This window comes from Hypanus sabinus, chromosome 14, assembly GCF_030144855.1.
Source record: "Hypanus sabinus isolate sHypSab1 chromosome 14, sHypSab1.hap1, whole genome shotgun sequence".
Lineage (NCBI taxonomy): Eukaryota > Metazoa > Chordata > Chondrichthyes > Myliobatiformes > Dasyatidae > Hypanus > Hypanus sabinus.
The window spans coordinates 80,594,369-80,620,728 of NC_082719.1; the positions used below are offsets into that span (position 1 = coordinate 80,594,369).

General features: G+C 39.8%; 1 protein-coding gene across 1 annotated transcript in view; it reads left to right on the forward strand.

The window, feature by feature from the left end:
* The window catches only part of npr2 (natriuretic peptide receptor 2), a 140,333-nt gene that overhangs the window by 13,191 nt on the left and 100,782 nt on the right, over nucleotides 1–26,360 (forward strand). The window contains exon 5 of the mRNA XM_059989518.1: nucleotides 6,988–7,123. Coding sequence (XP_059845501.1) covers nucleotides 6,988–7,123 — 136 coding nt within the window. The remainder of the gene's footprint in view (nucleotides 1–6,987; nucleotides 7,124–26,360) is intronic.

Here is a 26,360-nt window from a genome sequence, read left to right on the forward strand (position 1 = left end):
TAGAAAGAAGGAAGTTAATGTTCTGGAACCAGATTTGGAGATAACTCAAAATTAGGAGAGAAGAGAAACTGTATGAATACAAACCATTTACAAAAAAGTCTTGATAGAGGGGGAGAAAGTTAGCAAGTGGATTAAAAAGTGGCAAAGTAGGAAGCTGTTCATGTTCTGATAAATTATTATTTTTTTTCCAAAGATTATTTATTTTTCCAAAGAATATAGGTTGTTGATAGCTGAAGGAAGAGTTTTGATAGAATGGATTCTGAGAGAATGCTTCCACTTCTGCAGAGAAAATAATCAAATATATTAATCAAAGGAGAATCATGCAGAAATCCAATGGGGATCTCGGGGGAGACTCTTTTTTACTGCAAAGACTGGTAAGGATGAGAAACCCACTACCCCAGAAATTATTGAAGAAGATCATTGTATTTATGGGGATGACTATGAAGGTGAAGGGAACAGCTAGAGATGTAGGATGAGGTTTGGACATATAACCTTTGTGCCACAACTCCATTGTAAAAACAAATTTAAAACCTACTTTTATTGTAAATGTCTTTTTCCTCTCGACCTTTACAAAAACAAGTTTACAATAAGACAAAGATGGAAAATGTCCCCATGAATGAACTCCTAAGAAGTGGCTCAGATGTGCTTAGAATGCACAAACCTTAAAAGCATTTTAAAGATTTTCCTTATCGATTGCTGAGCAACGCAGAGAAATTTATAGCAGCCCGCGCTAATTGCATTTATTTGTTTTTGACCAAGGACTGTCATGCTAAGGAAAAGTAATAAACTGACAGCACAGTTTTTCTTGTCACAGTTTCTGATTTATTTCTGCTGGGTTGTCCAGTATGGTCAGTTTTGCTATGCTACAATGCAAAACATTATGTTTTGATCAGCATTGAAGCTTAACTACCTTATTAAATACCTGTATGAATAGAATGAAAATAGATGTTTGTGAATCTGCCAATCTTCTATTAGCATCAAATATCTGTGAGTTATTTTGATATGCTTCCCAGCTGATATATTACTTAGGAAATTCAGTGGCCATTATGTGAGCAAACAGATCCCCATTAACTTCTCCATTATTATGATTACTTAGGTGGGGGGGGGGGGTGGATAGTGGAACACATTACTAGGTATGGAACAGTTCCTGAGTAGAATTTCATTCTCTGCTGCTTGATCAAGTGCAGCAAATACAGTTAGCTGCCCAACAAACCATGATATTAGAACATTGACCACTATGACACAATACAGGCCCTTCAGTCCACAATGTTAAGCAGAACTTTTAATCTACTCTGAGATCAATCTAACTCTTCCCTCCTACCTAGCCCTTCATTTTTTCAATCATCCATGTGACTATCTAATAGTTTCTTAAATGCCCCTAGTGTATCTGCCTCTACACCCCATCAGGGGCATTCCACACACACACATGTGGAATATGTGTAAAAAAAAACTTACCTCTGGCAACCTCCTATACTTTCTGGAAATCACATTAAAATTATGCCCGGTGGAATTAGCCATTTCTACCCTGGGAAAAGATTTCTGGCTGTCCACTTGATCTATGCCTCTTATCATCTTGTTTGCCTCTCATCCTCATTGGTTCCAAAGAGAAAAGCTCTAGCTGATTCAACCCAACTCCGCTCCCACCATTTAGCTACTTCTATTCTGCCTGTTTAGTGCCTGCAACCTGAACAAATTTCTTCCACGTTTTGTTCTGAAGAATAACAGCTGGTTATGTCAAAGAGCACGGGACCTTAAATAGCTTGATCTTGGCTGAGGGAGACGTCCTGGACTGATTACTGGGTGAAATTCCTGCTGCTCATTGCATGTTGTTACAAGATATTCAACGGAGTAGCTAAGTAATATTCAACTTAATGTTCCAGTTGACATGTCAAGTTCTGAGCCGGAGGCTTGAACCTTCAATGTCCCTATACTGGAAGTTTAAGATGAACTCCTGAGCCTAGAAGGCATTTAGAAACTCATAATGAATAACTATTCATGTCATATGTGAATTAAAGTTCCATGCCATAACTCTGGCAGAACTGAGATCATTCTGCTGGACTCTGATGACAACTGTCTTCCTCTGTCTTCAGCATTATCCTGTTCTTTTGACTGATCTAGTGCCACATTTACATTTACCTTGCTCTTTAACCTTGTGTTGCACCAATTCAGCAAGAATACTTCTTCCTATAAGCAGGGTACTTTTACGTTTCTGTTTAATCCCTCTCACAGGTTAAAACTCCAACTTCCATTCTCTCAATTTAATATACTTCTCCATCTTTATCTTTTACACATTTTAACAACGTAGAACTTTGCAGCATGAATAAATTCTCAAATTCCTTCTGAGCCATCATCGCCAGATCGGCCTAGGTCCCATTGTAAAGGAAATTAACATTGTTCTCACTTGCATTTTAAAATCACTCCATGCTCTTACTCAATTCTGTGTGGAAAACTATCTTCAGTAGTGACACACAGCCATTTTCATTTTGTACTCATTTGATTCCAGTTAATGCCTTTCAAAACTCTATCTTCTTGATAATGCATTTTGCCAGTTACTTTTCCTTGCACCCTACTTGGTGTCAAGTTTTACTTCCACTGCAAAGTGTTCTGTCATGTTCAAACGCACTGTGCATACAAAAACTTATCCATTAACACCATTGAAACCAATGCTATATATGTTAATGGCCGATGGTCATCTTGGGATTCGCTGCTTTCTCTGCACGCATACACTCAATGGTCACTTTATTAGGTACACCTGCTTGTTAATGCAAATTTCTAATTAGACAATCATGTGGCTGCAGCTCAGTGCATAAAAGCGTGCAGACATGGTCAACAGGTTCATTTGTTGTTTAGACCAAACATCTGAAATGGGAAGAAATGTGACCATGGAATGAATGACTGTTGGTGTCAGGCAGTGTGGTTTGAGTATCTCAGAAACTGTTGATTTCAGGGGATTTTCACCCACAGCTTAGAGTTTATAGGAAGTGGTGTGACAAACAAAAACTTCCAGTGAGCAAAACATTCTGTGGACAAAAAAGCCTTGTTAATGAGAGAGGTCAGAGGAGAGTGGCCAGACTGGTTCAGACTGACTGGAAAGTTACATTAACTTGAATAATCACATTATAGATGAAGAGCATCTCTGAACACACTTGTCTAACCTTGAAGTAGATGGGCTACAGCAGCAGAAGACAATTAACATACAGAAATACACTCAGTGGCCGCTTTGTTAGGTACCCCTGTGCCTAATAAAGTTCTGACTATTAAATCACTTTAGTAATAAATGTTATACTGCTCATGTTATTCACTCATATAGTGCTACCTCAGCTTTGGTAGAGATATATAGAAAGAGCTTTCATCAATACAGCAAAGACTCATTCATAATCAGAACACAACACCATGGATGGAGAGATGACTAATGCAATAGGGACTGCTGTGACCTTGCTTAGAGAAAGTTATGAATTTCTCTGAATTTTTCAGCAGCAAAGGCAGAATTAAAAAAAAAACTTGGTGTTGGTCTGCTGCAATGCCCTGGTGAATATTTGTTGCTCAGGAAACCTCAATAAGTAACAGACCATTTGGGCATTACCACATTGCTGTTTGTGGGAGCGTGACCAGTTTAAGTTTGTTGCTATGTTGCCTGTCTTGCACTGGCAGTCATCTGCCACATCAGTGACGGTTTTTAAAATTTATACAAATGAGCATCTGCATTGATAAAGCACAAGAAGTGCTGAAGGAACTCAGCAGGTCAGAAAGCAGCTATGGAGAGGAATAAACCATTAACGTTTCAGGCTGAGACCATTTACCATGACCTTGAAGAACTATGAATTCGGAGCAGGGTTAGACCAGAAGCTTACTCCAGCCTCTTTCACCATTTACAATGATCACAGCAGATCAGATTGTAACATTCACTCTGCATTCTTGTCCACAAGTCCATCATTCCAAGTGCAGATCAAACCTCTGTCTTAAAAAATTTCAATTTCTTCCATTGCTCTTTGAAGAAATGAGTTCCAATGACTAACAGCATTCTGGGAGAGTACAAAATGCCTTGTTTGTTTAAATCAGGGGTTCTTAACCTGGGGTCTGTGAACTTGGATGGGAAAAAAATTACATCTTTATTTTCACTAACCTCGAACTGCAGTTTAGCATTTCCTTCAATTATGAATTCAGGCAACAAACCAGAGTAGTTTCAGCAGTACCTGTGACTTCGTCAGCAACAGAAGTCACAGGTATTTTCACTTAGCATTGCAGTTGATACAAAATATCTCAAATAAAATGTAATTTAACTTGTCTATATTTTAAAAGCATAGTCTTGTTATTTAATGTTATAATAAAAAAGCACATATAGTACTATATCACAATTTTAAAACTATTTTGATAACGGTATTTCAGTATGATTGGTTTCTTTTGTAATTATGTATATTTTATTTTATATATTTAAAAATACATTATTTAGAGAAGGGGTGCATAGACTTCACCGGACTGCCAGAAGGGTCCATGGCATAGAAAAGGTTAAGAACCCCTAGTATAAATGGTGATGCTGTGGCGACCCACTTTCTGCGCAGGCGAACCGGCTCACAAATAGCCAGCGCCCGGGGAGAGACTTTGGTAATGCACCTCTGACGTCATTTCCGCCCGGAGAGGGCGGGCGCTAGGGATTAAATGCCAGCACCGCGGAGTTTGAATAAACTAGTCTCGAAATGACTTACTGACTGCGTGTCGCCTCCAGCTCTGTATGTAGTACATCGCTACAATACTTTATTTTTAAACTCTGACCTCTAGGGGCAGTAGAGCAATGTAGCAGTTCACAATTGTTTTACAGCACCTGCAATCACCTTTTGAGGCTGGATTCCTGCTACTGTTTGTAAGAAGATTGTATAATCTCTCCATGACCATGTGGATTCCTTATGAGTGCTTTGGTTTCCTCCCACATTCCAAAGTGCGTAGTACTGTTAGGGGTAGTAAGTTGTGGGCAGAAGCTGCCCCCAGCACATTACTGATGTAATTCAAAGCAAATGTATGTTTCAATGCACATGTGGTAAATAAAGCTTATCTTTATCTTTACTTTGGGATTCTTCCATAAGAGATATTAATCATTTAGCACCTTTTGAGCTATTCCAACACCAACCCCATTTTATTTTCCCACATTCCCATCAATTCCTTCTGGCTTCTACGACTCTCTGATGTGCCAGGGGAAATTTGCAGTGGCCAACGAGCCAACAAAGGGGCAGGCGGAAGCAGACAAGATGACAGGGAGAACATTCAAGCCCCATGTCGACAAGCAGCGATGCTTACAGCACCAGCAATACTAGTGTTTTCACTGCCCTCGGAAAGGACCCAGCAAGCGGGACAAAGAATCAGACAGGAAAATTATTGTGGACATTACTCATCCAGCAAAAAACTGCCTTTTCCTAAGGCTCCCTTCTGCTAAGTGTGATTGGGTTATTAAAACAAAAACTTCACACCATTTTAAATGTCTCTTTTCCCTAGGCAGTTAATCTCATTAACTGTTTTAGTTAGACACCCTCCTATCTATTGCCTCAGTCACTGTACTGTACTGTAACACTTTAAACCACGTTTCATAAATTTGTTTACATTGTAAATGTCCTGGTATTCATGTATTTATGTACATTTTATTCCATATCTGTACTGCTAACTTTATTTTTATATAATTCAACAATTATACATAATAAAGAATGTTCCCTTTTTGATGCAATTCACAGTAACACAGCATAGCAATTTCCTAATAAATGTATATGGTGAATAAAGTTAGTTCTTGAAGATAGTTGATTGCATCACATTACTGACTATGTATGCTGCAGTGATTTAAGTGCAACCAAAGATGGACACAATGTCCATATCCTGTAAGTAAACAAAAATAAACTGTAGGAGAATTAGCATTTAGGAAGAGTTTGCTGTATACCTGCAGTTGCATAGTTGATAATGATGCCACTATATGCTCAGGTTCTAGCTAGCTTAATGAAATATAGAGAATGTGCTCCAATAAGCATCTTTCAGGTGAGACATTCATCTGAGGCTCTGAATGTAGAATATAAAAGATGCATATGTACATTTCTGAAGAACAAAATATTATTCCTAAAGAGAGGCATTATCTGTCTGTCACTCAACATAGCTTTATGGATATTTCTTATAGATAGTCAAATTTGTTGTTATTGTTTTTAAGGTTATGATGAGCAAATTTCCTGCTGCATTTCTTATACTGCTGTCATGATTAAACTTTTAAAGACCTTCATTAGCTATAAAGTGCTTTGGGTAGACTGACTGTGTGGAAACTTTTAGTGTGAATTTTTTTGTATTCTTTACTTATATTAAAGATAGGGCTGGGAATCCAGTGGGGGAGGATATGAGGTTCCCCTTTATTTTGTAGAATTGGAAATACCAAGTCTCTGGTCTTTTCACATATTATCTCCTTTGAAAATGGTACTGGACCTAAGGAAATATCCTATAGTTCCAAGCACAAATGATCTCACCAGTAGGCTAGAAACTGTAGAAACGACTATGCTTTAGCTATATAAGTATAAAGATATACATACGACATTTTAGATCTAGCCATTATTCACGCAAACGATAGAGCAAGAACAGGCAGGCTACCTGGCTCCTTCAGGTAATGTAGCCAGCATATCCTTCTTGGGTGGATAATTCCAGAGGTTCACTACCCTCTATGAGAAATTCCTATAGACATCAACTTTCAATGACAATCTCCCAATTCGGTAACTACATTCTCTGGTGTCTCCTCATTCCAATTTTCCCATCGGTGGAAACATATTAACACCTACTCTGCTATGCCCCCTTAGGTCTTTTATATTTCAATAAGATCACCCTTGTTCTTCAAAATTCTAAATAATGCAGGTCGAATTTGTTTAGCCTTTCATGAATAGATCAAGTATAGTAAAGACAACCACCTCCCAACCCCAACAATCAGTCCAACTGAAGCTGTTGACTAAAATTGCATTTTCCATTTTTACGTTTCAGGTGAATTTTATTGCTGGTTGTTTTTATGACGGGGTTTTGCTATATGCTAGGGCTCTCAATCAGACACTAGCAGGAGGAGGGTCCAAAAAGGATGGAATGTTAATCACAAGGAAGATGCTGGACCAGCAGTTCCAAGGTACGTTAGAGAATCCATTACTGATGCTTCTGATTGATAATTTTTAGTTTGCTTCTTACTGCTGCCTATCAAGCTGCTGGTTCTTAAAATTCATATATCTAATCCAAAAAGGCATGTCTTTAAAATACATTGCAGTTAATATATAACAAAATGTTTGGTAGCATTATAACTATGTGCCTAATATTGTTTTGTTTAAAAACACAAAATGCTGGCAGAACTCAGCAGGCCAGACAGCATCTATGGGAGGAGGTAGTGATGACGTTTCGGGCCAAAACCCTTAATCAGGAGTGAAGTAACATGGGATGGTTGAGGGGGGATAAGAAGTGGGGGGGGGGATGAAGTAGAGAGCTGGGAAATGATAGGCTGAAGGGAAATGGGATGGGGGAAGGTGGAGAATTATGAGACATAAAAGAGAAAGAAAGGTAGGGCTGGGGGGAGAGATTATAGTGAGGGGGAAAAAGAGAAAGAAAGAGAACCAGACTAAAATTATAGATAGGGATGGGGGTAAGGGGGGCAGGGGTATCAACGGAGGTCTGTGAGTTGAATGTTCATGCCAGCAGGTAGGAGGCTACCTAGGCGGGAGATAAGGTGTTGCTACATTGACCTGCGTGTGGCCTGATCTTGACGGTAGAGGAGACAGACATATCGGAGTGGGAGTGGTCTATTGAATTGAAGTGTGTGGCCACAGGGAGGACAGTAGTCCTCCAAAACAGCAGATTGTTTTGTTTATTCATTTTCTGGCATCTGGGCATCACTAATGAGGACGGCATTTAATTGCCATCCCTAAATACTCTCTAAGGTAGTGGTGAACTGCTATCTCGAACTGCTGAGCTCGTTCTTGAAAAGGTGCTCCCAAACTTACAGGGTTTTTACTTCAATATGGACCCAGTGACAATGAACGACCAGCAATGTATCTGTATGTTAGAATGTTGTCTTGGAGACAGACCTGCCTGGGAACATAACTTTGCACATCCTGCCTTGGTGTAGCAAGCAGAGTAAAATGGATTTTTAAAGGCCTCTGAATTCAAATTTACTGATGTCAAGTTTCAAATGGATCAGGTCCATGCTAGTAAAAAAAAAACAAAATGCAGTTTCCTACATTGCCTATTGGTAAATTTGCAGTGTCACCTTACTAAGGTCATTATATCATTCTTGAGTGCCAAAATTGAAGCAACTTGCCAGATGGAATCTGCCCAAAACTGTACAGCTGAAGTATAATTTTCATGCCTCTGTGTTCCAGCCTCATTGAGATTAATTGTTACATTCTATTTTCTTTTAGTTTTTCATATCTATGTGCAGTCTTTAATGATTTATACAAATGGATAAAAATCCATTTATTCCTGAGTTAGTTTTAATTCATTCTAAGTTACTGAGTCTTTTTCTTCAATCCAAAGTGAATCATTTAGTACTTCCTTACATCAGTATCATCTTCCACAGTATACATTACTGGAAGTAGGTTCCAATAAAGACTCAGCAATTTTGAGTGTCTCCTGATAATTGTTTCAATTGACATCAATGTCTATTGACTATGTAATTTTTTTTATCTTCTAACCTCCATCTACATAATTATTGGTCCTAACTTAATGTCACCTGTAAACGTGACTATAGTACTCCATTCTTTCATCCAAGTCATTGCTTTTTATCGTGGAAAACAAAAGCCCCAGTACAATACTGTGCCAAATTTGCTAGTAGTACTCTAATTTCTACTTCTCAACCAATTGACAATTGATGGCCCACAGTCACCTCCAAATCTATCTACTCTTATTTATAGTTATAATCTTTTGTGTTAAGCCTTGCTAAATACTTTCCAAAGGCTATATCGAAAAACATATGCTTATACGTTCCAAATAACATTCTAATGATAATCTCAAAAAAAATCCCACAAGCCAAACTATATTTCCTTCTAGAAATTCACATTGATTTGCTTTGAGAGATTTGCTTGTAATTGTTAAAATATTCACCAGCTTCCCAGTTCTAAATTGAGAGAGCTTAGAAACTCTAACTTATGCTATTGCACCTATTATTCATGATTCTTTTAATCAAGGAGTCCATTTAATTTGTTGAGATCAATAATTGCCCATTACCAGTATATGTATATAGAGTATATAAAATTCTGAGGGGCTCATGTCGGCTTAGCAGTTACTGTGGCACAATTACAGCTCAAGGCACCAAAGTTAGGAGTTCAATTCTGCCACCACCTTTATGGTGTTTGTATATCCTCCCTGTATACCCATGGGTTTCTGGGTGCTCCAGTTTCCAACCACGTTCCAAAGATGGTTAGAAGGTTAGCTGGTCATTGGAAAATGTCCCGTGATTAGGTTAGAGTTAAATATGTGCTGTCTGGGCACTTCAGCTTGCTAGGCCGGAAGGGCCTGTTCCATGATGTGTCACTAAATAAATAAATAAATAAGATTTCCATTTTCCCCCTCTTAACACTTCTGGAGCTTTCATATGCTGTTGGTAGCTTGTCTCAACTCTTGGTTTTGGAAAAATATACAGAGGGGTTATTTAGTGAGTTTGACATTTGCATGTCATCCATTATCGTCGCATCATTACTAAAGCAGCTTTTCATAAATAGCAATTCCCGTTTTGGCATCTCCCCTACAGCTTCTCAGGCCATGCCTTTAAATACCTTATTTTTGTTTTCCACGATTAGTGTCAAGTTTCTTCTCAAGATGTCTTTTTTTGTCTTACCCTATCATTGAGTAACTTGTACTTATCGATTTCATCCGTCTTTATACTCTTAGGATTTTATCACTGCAACCTCCCCCATGCCATACTTCATAACAATTTTACAGTTCATGTCATTTTACAACAATGACTGCTCTTCAAAAATGTGTTTGAAATGTATTGTGTGTGGAATACTTACTGACATTGAAAGGTGCTATAAAAGTAGTATGACATATACAGTTCCATTCTCAAGTTTATTTCAGATCTGATATTTATTTCCATTAACTAATTTTGCCACTGTAAAAGGATTTCTTTCTTTTGTCATTCTTCATCTCTGTCTTTCACTAAAATCATGGCATTCTATCTCTCTGGATCTAAAACCCCGGGCATTATTTTGGATTTCTGATTATTTTTGTAATTCTCTCAGCGTTCACAGGCCTGCTTTACTCCCATTATTATCAATTTCTGTAGCTATTATAGTCCTTCAGCAATTCACACTCCAGCTCTCAAGTTACCCACCTTTTCCCTGCCTTTCTCTTGATTTATATGCCTCCTCTCTTCAGCTTTTATATTCTATATTTTCATTCGACTAATCACCATTTCTCACACACGCAAAATGTTGGAGGAACTCAGTGGGCCAGGCAGCATCTATGGAAAAAATTACACTCGACTTTTTGGGCTGAACCCTTCAGCAGTACTGCAGAGAAAAAGGCTGAGGAGTAGTTTTAAAAGGAGGGGGAAGGGAGAGAGAAACACCAGGTGACAGGTGAAACCTGGAGGGGGAGGGATGAAGTAAAGAGCTGGGAAGTTGATTGGTGCAATAGACAGGAGGCCACGGGAAAAAGAAAAGGGGGAGGACAAGGGGAAGGGAAATGGTGAAGGGGGGGTGGGGGTTATTACAGGAAATTTGAGATATCAGTGTTCATGCCATCAGGCTGGAGGCTACCCATGTGGAATATAATGTGTTGTTCCTCCAACCTAAGTGTGGCCTCATCACGACAGTTAAGGAAGACATGGATGGACATATTGGAATGGGAAAGGGACGTGGAATTAAAATGGGTGGCCACTGGGAGATCCTGCTTTTTCTAGTGGATGGAGCGTGTGTGCTCAGTGAAGCAGTCTCACCAATATAAAGGAGGCCACAGTGGGAGCACCGAACGCTGTAGATGACCCCCCAACGAACTCACAGACGAAGTGTCACCTCATCTGTAAGGACTGTTTAGGGCCCTGAATGGTAGTGAGGGAGGAAGTTTAGGGGGCAGGTGTAGCACTTGATCCGCTTGCAAGGATAAGTGCCAGGAGGATGATCAGTGGGGAGGGATGAATGGACAAGGGAGTCATGTAGGGAGTGATCCCTGTGGAAAGCAGAATGTTGGGGGGGGGGAATTGGGGAAGATGTGCTTAGTGCTGTGGTCCCATAAGAGATGGCGGAAGTTTCGGAGAATTATTTGCTGGAGGTAGAGACTGGTGGGGTGGTAGGTGAGGACAAGCAGAACCCTATCCTTGGTAGGGTGGCGGAATTGATGGGATAAGAGCAGACATATGTGAAATGGAAGAGATGCAGTTGAGGGCAGCGTTGATGGTGGAGGAAGGGAGGCCCCATTCTTTGAAAAAGGAGGACATCTCCTTTTTTCTGTAATGAAAAGCCTCATCCTGAGAGCAGATGAGGTGGACATGGAGGAATTGAGAGAAGGGGATGATGTTTTTACAAGTAACAGGGTGGGAAGAGGTACAGTCGGCCCTCCTTATCCACGAGGATTTGGTTCCGAGACCCCCTGCGGATACCAAAATACATGGATGCCCAAGTCCCTTATTGAACTTGTCTCAGTGCAGTGGTCTTTAGGACCCAGCAGAACCTCGGGCTGTATTTAACCTGTCTCAGTGCAGTGGACATCAGGACTCGGTGGCGTAGCTCTGAATCCGCAGTGTTACTGTTCATGAAAATAATCACGATCACAATTGAAAATAAGGTGGAAGTAATAAAGTGATCAGAAGGAGGTGAAACGTTATTGGAAAAGCATTAGGCTACAGTCGGTCAACAATTGGAACAATTTTAATGGAGCATGTGAAAGACCCTGCCCTGATGAAAGCTACAATTATCACTAAGCAATGCAGTGGTTTAGTTATTGAAATACGTTTGTTTCTTAAGTGTTATATACATAGAAAGGTAAAATATGTACTATATACTAAGAAAAATGTTTGACTAACTGATGCTAAATAGTACCAGATGTATCTGTTCTGACTTCAAATGTGACTTAAAGACGGACTCAGGAACGGAACTCATTCATAACCCGGAGACTACTTGTACTTTTAAGTCATTTCTAGATTACTTATAATATCTAATACAGTGTAAATGCGATGTAAATAGTTGTTATACCGTATTGTTTAAGGATTAGCGACAAGAAAAAAAGTCTGTACATGCTCAAACAACGAGTGCTGGAGAGAGAACTTCCGGGTTTTCCTGATCCGCGGTTGGTTGAATCCGTGTATGCGGAACCCGCAGATAAGGAGGGCCGACTGTATAGTCCAGGTAGCTGTGAGAGTCCGTGGGTTTATAATAGACATCAGTGGGTAAGCTGTCTCCAGAGATAGTGAGATCAGGAAAGGGGGAGGGAGGTGTTGGAAGTAGACCAGGTAAATTTGAGGGCAGGGTAGAAGTTGGAGGTGAAGTGGATGAACTCAATGAGTTCAGCATGGGTGCAGGAAGCAGCACCAATGCAGACATCGATGTAGTGTAGGAAAAGTGTGTGACGGTCCCCAGTGTAGGCTTGGAACATAGAGTAGACTGTTCCACTTAGTTGACAGGCAGCCATAGGCGTAGCCCATGGCTACCCTTTTGTTTGAAGGAGTGGGAGGAGTCAATGGAGAACTTATTTTGAGTGAGGACAAGTTCTGCAAGGTGGGGTATGGTGGTGGTGGAGGGAAACTGGTTAGGTCTGGTGTCTGGTAAAAATGGAGAGCTTTGAGGCCTTCCTTGTGGAGGATGGAGGTTGCTACTGAAAATGGATTTTAATTACTATGATGGTGGTGATCTTCATTATTAGTGGTTAGTCTAGCAGTTGCTTGTAATATTTTCCAGTTACTTCCCCCTCTTTTCTCATGCTTCCAATGCCAGTGAATGAAAAGCAGTGATCCCACGGTTACTTTTAATTTCTTGTTCAATGTAGATTTTCAAGAATCTATGCTTGGCCATCTTCTTCCTCCTGCACTTTTGGAGACATCAATAAACATTTTTATTATTTTTTAAGACATCAATCAGATGGAAAATATCTTGCTTCACCCCTTGACTTAAGACTTTACTTTGTTAAACTGGAGAAAGTAGATTCTTTTACTCGCAATTTAAGTTTGTTCTTCTTGTTTGACACCAAGTGCTAAATGTGTCCAACGATCTCCAGATAACCATTGGAAAATGCATATTGGTTTCATTTACAGTCTGTTCCCTTGCTTGTATTCCATTTTCATCAATTTCTTAACATTTGGATACAGCATGGAATTGGCCCTATCAGCCGTTCAAGCTGCACTGCCTAGAAATCCCCCAACTTATCACTAGCCTAATCATGGGACAATTTACAATGACCAGTTAACATACTAACCAGTACATCTTTGGACTGTGGGAGAAAACCAGAGCATCCGGAGGAAACCCGCACAGTCATGGGAAGAACATACAAGCTCCTTATAGCCTATGGTGGGAGTCTTAACTAAGATGTTGCAAGAGATTTGTAGTTCGGGTTGAGGATATTGTTGTTGAGTGGCTCGTCAATCTGGCTTATTAGCTTGCAGATGTTTCATTATTCAGCTAGGCAACATCGTCAGTGCAACTTCGAATGACTTGTTGGTGATCTACATTGTTCATCGTTTATGTGTCCAGTGATTTTTATGCAATCAATGATGACAACATTAATCCTACATAACGATGAACTAACACAGCCCGGACAACAATGATCACCTAATCGGATTTTAACAAACAAGTCACAGATTACGTAATCAGTAACGAATAGAAATGGCACATATACCCACACACACACACACACACACACAAATGGACTAATCACAGGACACATATAAGACGAACAATGTAGATCACCAACATTTCATTCGAAGTTGCACTGACGATGTTGCCCAGCTGAGTAACGAAACATCTGCAAGCTAACAAGTCAGTTCGGCAAGCTACACAACAACAATGTATTACTGTAATTTCCAGGCTATTGCTATAGAAAAAATCTGCTATTGACCTTTTTAATCATTTATGGTTCGTCAAAATTGTTGGTAGAGCCAGTAGTTGTTGGCCTTTCATAATCATTGAGCTGCCAACTTGGAGCATCACTGTTTTTGTGGTGAAGATACCCACAAGCCACTGACATGTAAACTTTAAGTACTAAATTTAGGTGATTGTCTTGTCTAGATCAGTGCTGAGCACTGTGAATACTTGCACTCACCCGGACAAGTAAAAATTATCCCATCACAGTCTGCCTCAAGCATGGAAAAAGGCTGAACCATTAGGATCTGAGTCAATTTCTGCAGAATGCTGAGGCTCCAATTTGCCCTTGAAGCTGGAACATTTGCAGTATATGAATGGTCCAGGTAGATTTCTGATCACTAGAGATCTTTAAATGTTGATGTTGAGGAAAAATGGTGAAATGGTTGATGTTTAGAGAAGGTTGTTATGGAGATAGTCATCAGTTGTTAGTTGCCATTCTTAAATGTTGTTTAGGTCATAATGCAATTAGATACAAACTGTTCAATTTCTCACAACTTTGTGTAATCTTCTCCAAACTTTCTTCTTGCTCCCTGAGCTTATGCCAAAAAGGTGGTCACTGCTAATGCCATTTAACATGTTGAGGATTAGGATGCAATACCGAGGAAATCACAGGGCTAAGAACACACCTCTTCAAGTAATAATCCTTTTCCTTTGTGTGAGTTTTGACTCTGAACTGTGAGTTTTCTTTTTCTTTCCCAGAGACTTTCAATTGCCAGGGTCATTCATACCTCTTTCAGGAAAATGTCACCAGCATGTAAAGGACAATCTCTCATCACATCCCAAATCCAGCTCTTCCACTGGCATTTGACAAAGGGCTGGAGTGGGCCTGGTGCAGAACTAATTAACCATTATCAGTAATTGAGGATTGTTGCCACATGGCCAAGTGGTTAAGGCTTTGGGCAGGCGATCTGAAGGTCGTTAGTTCAAGCCTCAGCTGAGGCAGTGTGTGTATCCTTAAGCAAGGCACTTAACCACACATTGCTCCTGCATGTTTATAGCCTGGTGGTGGCGGTTGGTGCAGTATGGACAAGAGACTGTGGAAGCTAGAATCTGGATCAACAAACCACAGGACCACAAAGCATAGGAGCAAAATTAGACCATTCAGCCCATCAAGTCTGCTCCACCATCCCATCATGGCTGATCCTAGATCCAACAATCCCATCCACCAGCCTTCCCACCATATCCTTTGATGCCCTAACCGATCAGTTAACAATCAACTTCCACCTTTAATATACACATGGACTTGGCATTCACTGCAGTCTGTGGCAGGGCAATCCACAGATTTAATACACTCTGGCTAAAAAAATTCCTCTTTACCTCTGTTCTAAAGGGTTGCCCCTCAATCTTGAGGTGTGACCTCTAGTTCTGGATACCCCCACCATAGGAAGCAACCTTTCCATATTCTCTCTATCTAGTCCCTTCAACATTTGGTAGGTTTCAATAAGATCCCCTCTGCATTCTTCTAAATTCCAGCGAGTACAGGCCCAAAGCTGCCAAACGCTCCTCATGTTAACTCCTTAATTCCCAGAATCATCCTCATCAACCCCCTCTGGGCTCTCTCCAATGTCAACACATCCTTTCTAAGATATGGGGCCCAAAACTGTTCACAACACTCTAAGTATGGCTTGACTAGCATCTTATAGAGGCTCAGCATTATCTCCTTACTTTTATATTCTATTTCCCCATGCACTAAATGCCAACATTGCATTTGCTTTCTTTACAACAGACTCAACTTGTAAATTAACCTTCTGGGAGTCTTGCACAAGGACTCCGAAGTGCCTCTGCACCTCTGATGTTTGTACCTTCTCCCCATTTAGATAATAGCCCACACAGTACACTGGAACAGGAGTTCCAAACCTTTATCATGCTATGGAACCCAACTATTAACCGATGGTCTGTGGACTCCAGCTTGGGAACCCGGTACTAGAAGAACTCCATGGGTTGAGCAGTATCCAAGGAGAGACAGAGGAGGAATTATTGATATCTGGACTCAAAACCCTGCATTAGGATTGGGGGTTGGTGGGGAGATGGTCTGCATGAAGAGGAGAGGGGAGGTACCATCAGGTGATTGGTGGGCCAAGGTAGGTTGAAAGAAGATGGGCAGCTGGAGCTCAATAGGGAAGGTGAAGAGGTTCACTGGCCATCTCCTCTATCCCACCTTCAGTTCTGATGTAAGTTTTTGACAAAAAACATTAGCAATTTCCCCTCCTATTACCACTTGTCTGCTAACTTCCTCCAACATTTTGTGGGTTGCTCAAGATTGCCAGTATCTGCAGAATCCCTTATATCCTCCAGTAAATGATTTGTAAGTACAATTTGATAGTAATTTGAATAAATCCTTCCTTAGTTAATTATTCAGCTGGTAATTAACTATACACAGCTGTGGCTTGTTCTGATTTTTCCTCTCAACAAACTCCAACTTGTGCAGAGTCCATTCATTGGATACTATTAACACATAATAGCCTTTAATAAAATTGAAGGACTGCAAAACAATTGGTCAAGGGATGGAAGCAATTTTTTTTTGCCCAAAGGAGTAAATGCTGCTGTTCCTAGTACTTGACAAGAAGATTCTGGTTATTGCTGATGTAAACAATGTGTGCCTGGGCCATAATTTCAGTCTACAAATGACCTAAAGCTCTGAAGTGTGACAAAAGGTGATAAGGAAAGCAACAAATTTTCAGAGAACTTGGAAATGGAATTGGTTTATTGTTGTCACAGACATTCAGTGGCCACTTTATTAGGTACACCTGTACACTTGCTTGTTAATGCAAGTATCTGATTGGCCAATCATATGGCTGCAACTCAATGCATAAAAATATGCAGACATGGCCAAGCAGTTCAATTGTTGTTCAGACCAAGTGTCAAAATGGGTAAAGAAATGTGATCTAGGTGACTTTGACTGTGGAATAATTTTTGGTGTCAGAGAGGTTAGTTTGAGTATCTCAGAAGCTGCTTATCTCCTGTGATTTTTCATGCACAGCAGTCTCTACAGTTTGCAGAGAATGATACTAAAACAAAAAAAGTCTAGTGAGTGGTAGTTCTGAGAATGAAAGTGCCTTGTAATGAGAGAAGTCGGGGCAAATGGCCAGATTTGTTCAAAGTAAGTCAATAAGATTTAGGAGTAGAATAGGCCACTTGGCCCCTTGAGTTTGCTCTGCCATTTCATCATGGTGGATTCATTTTTGCTTTCAGCTCCAATCTCCTGCCTTCTCCCTGTATCCCTTTCTGCCCTGACCAATCAATAATCTATCAACCTTTGCCCTAAAAATATGTAAAGGCTTGGCCTCCAAAGCCACCTGTAGCAATGAATTCCACAGATTCACCACTCTCTGTCTAAAAAATTTCTTTCTCATCTCTGTCCTAAAAGGATATTCCTCTATTCTGATGCTGTGTCCTTTGGTACTAGACTCTCCAACCATAGGAAACATCCATTCTATTAATGCCTCTCAACATTTGATAAGTTACAATTAGGTCACCCCTTGTTCTTCTGAATTCCAGTGAATATAGTCCCAAAGCTATCAAATGCTGTTCCTAAGACAAGCTGTTCAGTCCTGGAATCTTTTGTGAACCTCTTTTAAACTCTCTCCAGTGTTGGGACATCCATAAGAGGCCTAAAGCTGCTGATAATATTCTGTGAGGCATCACCAGTGCTTTATAGAGCTTCAACATTAGCTCCTTGCTTTTATATTCTAGTCCTCTTGAAATGAATGCTAACATTGTCTTTGCCTTCCTTACCTCTGACTCAACCTACCTATTCTCCTAATCTGCCCAAATATTTCTGTAAACTCTCTACTTCCTCAAAGCTACCTGCCCCTCCACCTATCTTCGTATCATCTGCAAACTTTGCAACAAAGCCATCAATTCCATCATCCAAGTCATTGACATATAATGTAAAAAGAATCAGTCCTAACACAGCTCCCCTTGGAGCACTACTCATTCAAGCTGACAGGAAGGTGACAGTACCTCAAATAAAAATGTGTTACAATGTTGGTGCATAGAAGAATATCTCAGAATGCAGTACACCTCAATCCTTGCAGTGGATGGGTTGCAGCAGCAGAAGACCATGAACCCCACAAAGTGGCCATTTTATTAGCCTCAAGAGGTACCTAATACTGACTGTATTTTGAGACAGTGAAAAACTCAGCTTTGCACCATCCATGTAGGTTATTTCAATACATTAGTACATTGAGGTATTACAAAGGAAAATCAATAACAGCATACAGGATATTGTGTTACAATTAAACAGAAAGTGCAGTGTAGATGTAGAATACAAGGTTCAAGAGCCTTGATGGGTGTTTTGGGTTCCCTTTGCCCAATTTTGTTGATAGTTTGTATATCTTTGGATACTCATTGCCTCTTGGAAATTTTCACAGACTCCATTCCTCCACTTCAGTTTATAATCTCTCTTGAGAATGACCAATGTATCAGTATTGCATACTTTCTAGTTTTTTTTATATAGTTCAGTTTTCAAAACAAAAATGATGGTCCAATTAACAGCAAGTAGGAGGACAGCAGGAAGCATTATATTACACTCAGTACTGTTGACTCAAGCAGTTGTCTCTGTTGTCTTTCGAGCAAGGTTGCTGCACTCGCTAAAGTGGCCATAATTTATTTTAAAGAAAAGGATGGAAGGTCAGTCTGAGAACCACTAACATTTCTCTTTTAACTGGTCAATAATTATCTTGAAGAAGGATATGGTTGCAGCTTATAAAAGTTAATGTTGTGTAATCAGCAGTATTTATCTTGCTGTATTTCTTAATGGTATTAAATAATCCATCTTAGAACTAAACTCCATAAATATTTAAAATTGTTAGGTAACCGGAAATCTAGAGTTGAAAATAATGTGCTTTATATCTGTATTTAACCCCCAAAGCACTCATCACGTTTGTGGCAGCTGCAGTCATTTCCTGTTTACTTTGCAGAGAAATAGTTTATTATTTTCTTTTCTAACTCTGTAATCTTCAAAACAACTGATTTATTTCTTGCAACATCTATAAAGAGTATAATTATGTGAGAAATAGGAGCTAGCAAATCTAAGTTGCATTGGCAGTTGAGTCACTGTTTGACTAAGGATCAGAAAAGCTGCTCTCAGGGGTGTCTGAAGGCTAAATTAGACATGTTAGGAGAAAACAGTGGAAATGGGGAGACTGTTCATTAAGTTGAAAAATATCCTGCAACTTCCTCAGAGGGGAGCACTGTTTTAAAACTCAAAATCATAGCTGCTGGAAATCTTAAATAAAAAGCAAAATAGTAGAAATACTCAGTGGGTCAGGAAGCATCTGTTGAAAGAGAGGTGGTGGTATGTTTTAGGCTGAAGACCGTTCATCAGAACAGGAAAGTGAGAAACCCTCTTGGCTTTAAAACAAGGCAGAATATTTCTTGGAGGCATCTGCAGACCTGAGCTTTGGATAACCTTACACGAAAATAGGCTGCACTGTCCACAGTAAGGCAAACAGAATTCAAGATGCAAGATTGTTGATGGTCATTCTTCAGTGCATGTGTTTAAGTGAATAGTTTCAAGCTTCTGGGTGTTTACACCTCTGAAGATCTATCCTGGGCCTAACATATTGATGCAATTACAAAGAAGGCATGACAGTGGCTATATTTCATTAGGTTCTGATTCCGATAAAGGAGAATTAAATAATTATTACTCCAGATCCGATGCAGCATAAAAAGAACACAATAAATTTAAATACACAAGATTAGCTTATGTAAATCAATGATTTTAAAAAAGCAAACAGCAGTTGAGGGAGCATTTGAGGAAATGGGTAATATTTTAAAACAGAAATCAAACTTGTTTTAAGTTTCTAGGGGTTGGAGATGTGGTGGAATTAACAAAGGGGATGTTTATGATATTGTGATGATCAGGAGAGATTGAGTTATTTGTGCAGTTGCGGTGCCAGATGAGTGAGGATGGTGAAGGATTGATTGTTAATCACAGCTGATATGTATAACCATATAACCATACAAAGGAGAACTCGATGGAAGATCTGAGAACAGAGGAAAGGGGTGAGGGGACAGAATGTTGAATATGGGTACTAAACTCTGCCGATGCTTGAAATTAAAATAAGAAGAGTTGATGGATCCACTCAGCAGGTTGAGTAGCATGTGGCGTGAGAGGAAAAATGGAGTTAACATTATTGGTTGATGACCTTCTGGTAAACCTAGAATGCTTGGTTATCTGAAATTGTTGAATCCATTATTCCCTCCCAAGAGCTGTCTTGTGCCTTTGTCGAAGATGTAATGCTATTCATTGAGCATAGGTACCATGTTAGATGTAGGATTATGAAGGAGAATTAAAGTGAAAAGCATCTAGGAAGTTAAGGTCACACATGCAGAGAGCTGCTCTGGAATGTGGTCAACCAAGCTGCCTTTGATTTTTTTCTGATGTAGAGGAGGCAACATTGTGAGCATTAAATGAAATACATTAGATTCAAAATAGTACAACCAAATTACTCCTGCACCTGGAATGAGTGTTTGGCTGGCAGAATGGTAGACCAGGAACAGATAAGAGGGAGAGTATTGCATTTGAAAGTGCCATGAGAGAGGGAATAGGTGTTGATGGAGATAGAAACATGACTCATTGAACTGGAGAGCGACCACCAATCCTTTCAAAAACCTAGTAGGGATGATTTGTACAGAGGTTTTTTTATTAAATAGGAAGAGGTATTTAGTGGAACCTAGCTATATGTAAGAACATTGACGTAAGATGTATATTTATATAAATGGAAGAGTTAAATAAGTTTTCAGTGGAAAGCATTAGTTTATCTAAATTTCTTTCAAGGCCTGTCTGCATTTGTGACATCTAATATGATGAGTTTTTCAATATGATTACACAGAACAGGTGCAGTTGAATCATTTGTGAATGTTTTATTGCTGATAATGACAAAAGTATTTCAAAAGTTCGGAATAACTGTATTGTCAAAGTACATATATATGTTACCATATATAAGCTTGAGATTTCTTGTGGCCATACTCAGTAAGTGCAAGAAGCATAATAGAATCAGTGAAAGACTACATCCAACAGGACTGACAAACAACCAATGTGCAAAATACAACAAACTGTGCAAATACAAAAAAGGCAGAAAAGAAATAATCATAATAAATACGCTTTGAGAAAATGGAAGGAAGATCCTTGAAAGTGAGTCCATAAGTTGTGGGAACAGTTCAGTGATGGGTCTATTTAAGTTACCCCCAATGGTTCAAGAGCCTGATGGTTAAGGGGTAATAACTGCTCCTGAACCTGCTGGTGTGGGTCCTGAGGCTCCAGTAGCACATTCCTAATGGCAGCATCAAGAACAGTGCAAGGCCCTTGTGATGGGGATCCTTGATGATGGATGCTGCTTTCCTGCAAGGGCTCTCTGTGTAGATCTGCTCAATGGTGGGAAGGGCATTTCCATGATGGACTGGCCACATCCATTAATTTTTGTAGGATTTTCCATTCACGGGCATTGGTATTTCCACACCAGACTGTGATGCAGCCAGAATATATGCTCTCCACGGAAGTTTCTCGAAGTTCTAGATGTCATGCTGAATCTTTGCAAACTCTTAAGGAGGTCGAGGCACTGCTGTGCTTTCTTTGTAATAGCCTAGGGCAGATCCTCGGAAACAATAATGCTAAGTAATTTGAAGTTGCTGACCCTCTCCACCTCTGATCCCCTGATGAGGACTGGGTCATGGACCTCTAGTTTTCTCCTCCAGAAATCAATAATCAGCACTTTGCCTTACTAGCATTGAGTGAGAGGATGCTATTGTGACACCACTTTGCCAGATTTTCAATCTCTCTCCTATATGCAGGTTTGTCACCACCTTTCATTTGCCCAATGACAGTGGTGTTGTCAGCAGATTTAAATATGGCATTGGAGTTGTGCTTAGCCACACAGTCATAAGTATACAGCTACTAGGGCAGGGAGCTAAGCTCACAGCCTTGTGGTACATGTATGCTGATAGAACTCTTGCTGCCAATCCAAAATAACTCGTGTCTGCAAGTGAGGTATTGAGGCCAAGGTCTTGAAGCTTATTGATTCGATTTGAAGGGATGATGGCATTAAATGTTAAGCTGTCGTTGATAAAGTGGATCCTGATACATGCATCATTACTGTCCAGATGTCCCAGGGTTAAGTGAAGAGTCAATGAAATGACATCTGCTATGGATCTATTGTGCAGGTGGGCAAATCATGTGGATCCAAGTCGTTTCTCAGTTAGGAATTGGTATGTTTCATCGCCAACACTCAAGGCACTTCAGTGAGTGTAAGTGCTACTGGATGATAACCATTAAGGCAGATTATCACATTCATCTTGGGCATCAGTATAGTTGAAGCCTGCTTGAAACAGGTGAATATACCTCTGACTGATGAAGTGAGAGGTTAAAGATATTGGTGAAAACGCAAATCAGTTGATCAGCATAGGTCTTTAGTACTTGGCAAGGTACCTCATCTAGGCCAGAAGCTTTCCCTGGGTTCACACTGCTGAGTGATGCTCTCTCATTGGCCTCAGAGACTGAGAGCACAGGGTGATTGGGAGCTGTGGGAGTTTGTGACGGTCAAAGTGAACACAAGCCATTGAGCTTATCTAGGAGCAAAGCCTTTTTGTCATCTATGACGTTTGGTTTCATGTTGTAAGAGGTGATGGTATTCGAGCCCTGCCAAAGCTGATGAGCATGCTTCAGTGATTAACATTTAGTCCAGAGTTGCCACTTCACATGTTGCCAGACCTGATGGCACCGATCTGGCTCTTAGCAGGTTGTGGATCTCATGGTTCATCCAGGGCTTCTCGGTTGGGAAGATGCTGACCGATTTTGTGGGGACACACCCATCTACAACTGCTTTTTATAAAATCTGTGACAACCCTGTTTTTTTTCTCTGAGTCCTTGAACATATTGCAGTTCACCAACTTGATGCAATCCCTTAGTCTCTCCTCTTCTGCCACCCGAGACCACATCTTTGGTGTCCTTATCTGTGGAGCCTTTCTCTTGAGCCTGTGCCTGTGTGCAGCTCGGAGGAGGACAACTGAGTGATCCGATTTCCCACAAAGTGGTTTAGGCATGGAATTGTGGGTATTCCTTATCATAGTACAGCAGTGGCCGAGTCTGTTGGGACTCATGGTGCTGCAGACCTGGTGATGGCCACATTCAATATCTTGAGGGCCTAATTAATGCTGGCCTTTGGTGGTATTGAAACCGCATTAAGGATCAAGGAGGAGAACTCTCTTAGTAAATAGAATGGTCAGCACTTAATTGCTCAATGTTCCGCATTGGGGAAATACGACAGAACTGCCCATCCAAGTACCATGAAGAGTTTATCGTGAAACATGGATCTCCAGTTTTTGCCTTCTCTGAATCAGCAGTTCAGTCCATCCTTGTATGGGGAAGCCCTCGGGTCTTACCAACACATCTGGCATGTCCGGAGTGAGCCATGTCTCCATGAAACACAGAACACAGCAGCTCCTCAGTTCCCTATGATGCAGCAACTGCAATCTTGTTCTCAAGCAACTGTGTATTTGTTAACAAGCTGCTGGATAGAGAAAGTTTCATTCCTGTGCATCTGAGCCTGGTATGGAGTCCTCCCCTCCGTCCTCTTTCTGTCTGCTTAAACGTGCTGTACCTGTACGATGGACGGTTACGTTTGCTGGGTCTTTTAGAGGATGATAAAATCACCACGTCTTTCAGAAGATCACATTTCAAAGGGGAATTGAATAATAGAAGCAGTTATGAGAAAATGATGAATGCAGAAAAGGTGAAATGATGTTTTATGCAAAAAAATGTAAATGTGCCCAAATTTGTGGAAGGTGTTATACTTTATGTGCTGTCTAAGGTTTAATACCAAAGAAAACCTATTGCTCTCACAATAGCTGCTAGGAATGCACCATAGCTTCAGTAGGCTCCAATAAAAACAGAATTAGAATCAAGTTTAATATCACTGGCATATGTCAAGGCAGTACAATGCAATACGTGATAAATAAATATAGAGGAAAAAACTGAGTTCCATTAAGGGTATGTGTGTCTATTAAAATAGTTCAGTTAAAATAAATAGTGCAAAATAACAGAAATAAAAAAGTAGTGAGTTAGTGTTCACGGGTTCAATGTCAATTTGGAATTCAGATGGCAGAGGGAAAGAAGCTGTTACTAAATCACTGAGTGTGTGCTTTGAGGCTTCTGTACCTCCTGATGACAACAGTGTGAAGAGGGCACGTTCTGGGTGGTGGGGAACTTTAATGATGGATGCTGCCTTCCTAAGGCATCCTAAGACAAAATGATTAAGGCAGGAGTTTTCTTGAAACCTCTCCCCTTTATTAATGTAATTTTTGGGAGACGTGTATGTGAACAAGTTTTCTGCCTCAGTAGTGCTATGGTCACACACGAGCACGGAGATAACCTCTTCACCTCAAAGCTTCAGTCTGTAACAATTAGCTCAGCAATTTTTCTGGACTCATCCTGATTAAGGGGTTTATTATTTTCAATACAAAAGAAAGTTAATAAACACTAATTAGTAAATTCCAAAATAAACACCGAAAAAACACTCAATTGTTCCCTGTCTGCAGAAGAACGATGTTAACTTTTTATGTCAGGTTATCAAGTTATGGATTGCTGTCAGCACTATTTTAGCACCAATAACCTGTGATAATATCTAAATTTACATAGCTGTTTCTTCCAGCAATACCTTTTTTTTCCATTCCCTGAACTAATATCCATGGTACTTCACAATGTGACACTCTTTGATATTAGATGGACTGCATATTTTATATTGAACATGATCAATGAGGAACTGGAGGTCTGCAGACTTCTTAAATTAATTTTACTTTAGAATTTCAACAATCATCTGAGAAAGCAGAATTCCTTCAAACAACTTGAGCTGGATTTGACCTTGCTTATAAATATGGAAATATAATTTTGCTATTCATGGTACCACCCGTTTCCTGATCTTGTTAGATTTGGTTTGGTTGCACCTTTGTCTGTGTCCTTTATATGAAGAAGGTTCTGTGTATATTAATTATATTATTGGACTAGCAACAAAGTCACTATTGTGCAACTATGAGCATAACCCTTCCTTTGTCAGAAGCATTTTATATCAAATTGTGATTAAATATATCCCTATTAGGGTAATTGCATCACACAATCATTAGTGTCTCAGAACTAGATGCCAGATATCTCTAGATTAAAAATGCTACCTTTAATACTGTATCAATAAAAAATACATTAAATTATTTATTTTGAAATTATTTTAAGTACTAGTTCATGAAGTGTTTGCTTTTTGTTCTATGTCTGTTAACCCCTGTGGAACAAAATCCACAGTGAACTGATTGATGGATTCTAGTCAGGTTGTGGAATATAATCAGATTTATTTTCAAGTGCACTCAAAAAAAATTCAGAAGTACGATGATCTTTTTTTAAAAAAGAAGCACATGAACAAAAACAACGATTCCTCAGAATAAAGCTTTTGTGACCATATCCAGGTCAAATCGTGACATTTTCCTAAACTTGAATGGCCATGCTTAATTGCCCTTCACCACTTCACGTCAGATGTAATATACATGTGAAACTTGCTTTCTGATGATGATAATCTCTATGCAAGGTGGAAAGCATTTCAATGTACCTTCCCCAAACATAGATTATGGTCTATTGCTTGTGTCATTACAGTTGAATTCCCACTGTGCTGCTAAGCCTTGGACACCTGAATGGTACGAGTTCCTGTCTCTTTCACCCCAGACCTGTCTTTATAGCACAGACGTTATGTCTGTAGAAGCAGATACAGCTCACTACAACTATTTTATTGCTACTCAAGTTGTAGTATGAAGTTGTTTAATTTGGGTTTGTTTCAAGCAGACAAGCTGACTCTTGATGAAGGGTTTTGGCCCAAAACGTCGTCACTACCTCCTCCCACAGATGCTACCTGGCCTGCTGAGTTCTGTCAGCATTTTGTGTTTTTATCAAACTTGCTTAGTTCAGGCTAGATAGATAACAGCATATCAAATAACTGATGTGTTTATAGATGGAAGGTTTATGTACTCAAGGAGGTTGGCTTTACAGCATTAATTGTGAACTGTTATTGTTAAGTTGAGGACTATGCCTCCAAGATGTTTTTAGACTGTTTGTGTTAAAAGGGTATCTGAGGAAATATGCATGTGAAGACATCCAAGTGAGGCAGGACATATAAGTGTAGAGAACAGTTCACACTTATTAGGAATGGGATAAGGAACATCAAAAAGAAATGTGGAAAAAAGACAGTGAACTAGCTTCAGCTTCTGTGACAGACAACTTGTTTGTCTGCATCATGGTATGTAATTTTAGTGTATAGGGTTGTACCTGTGTTC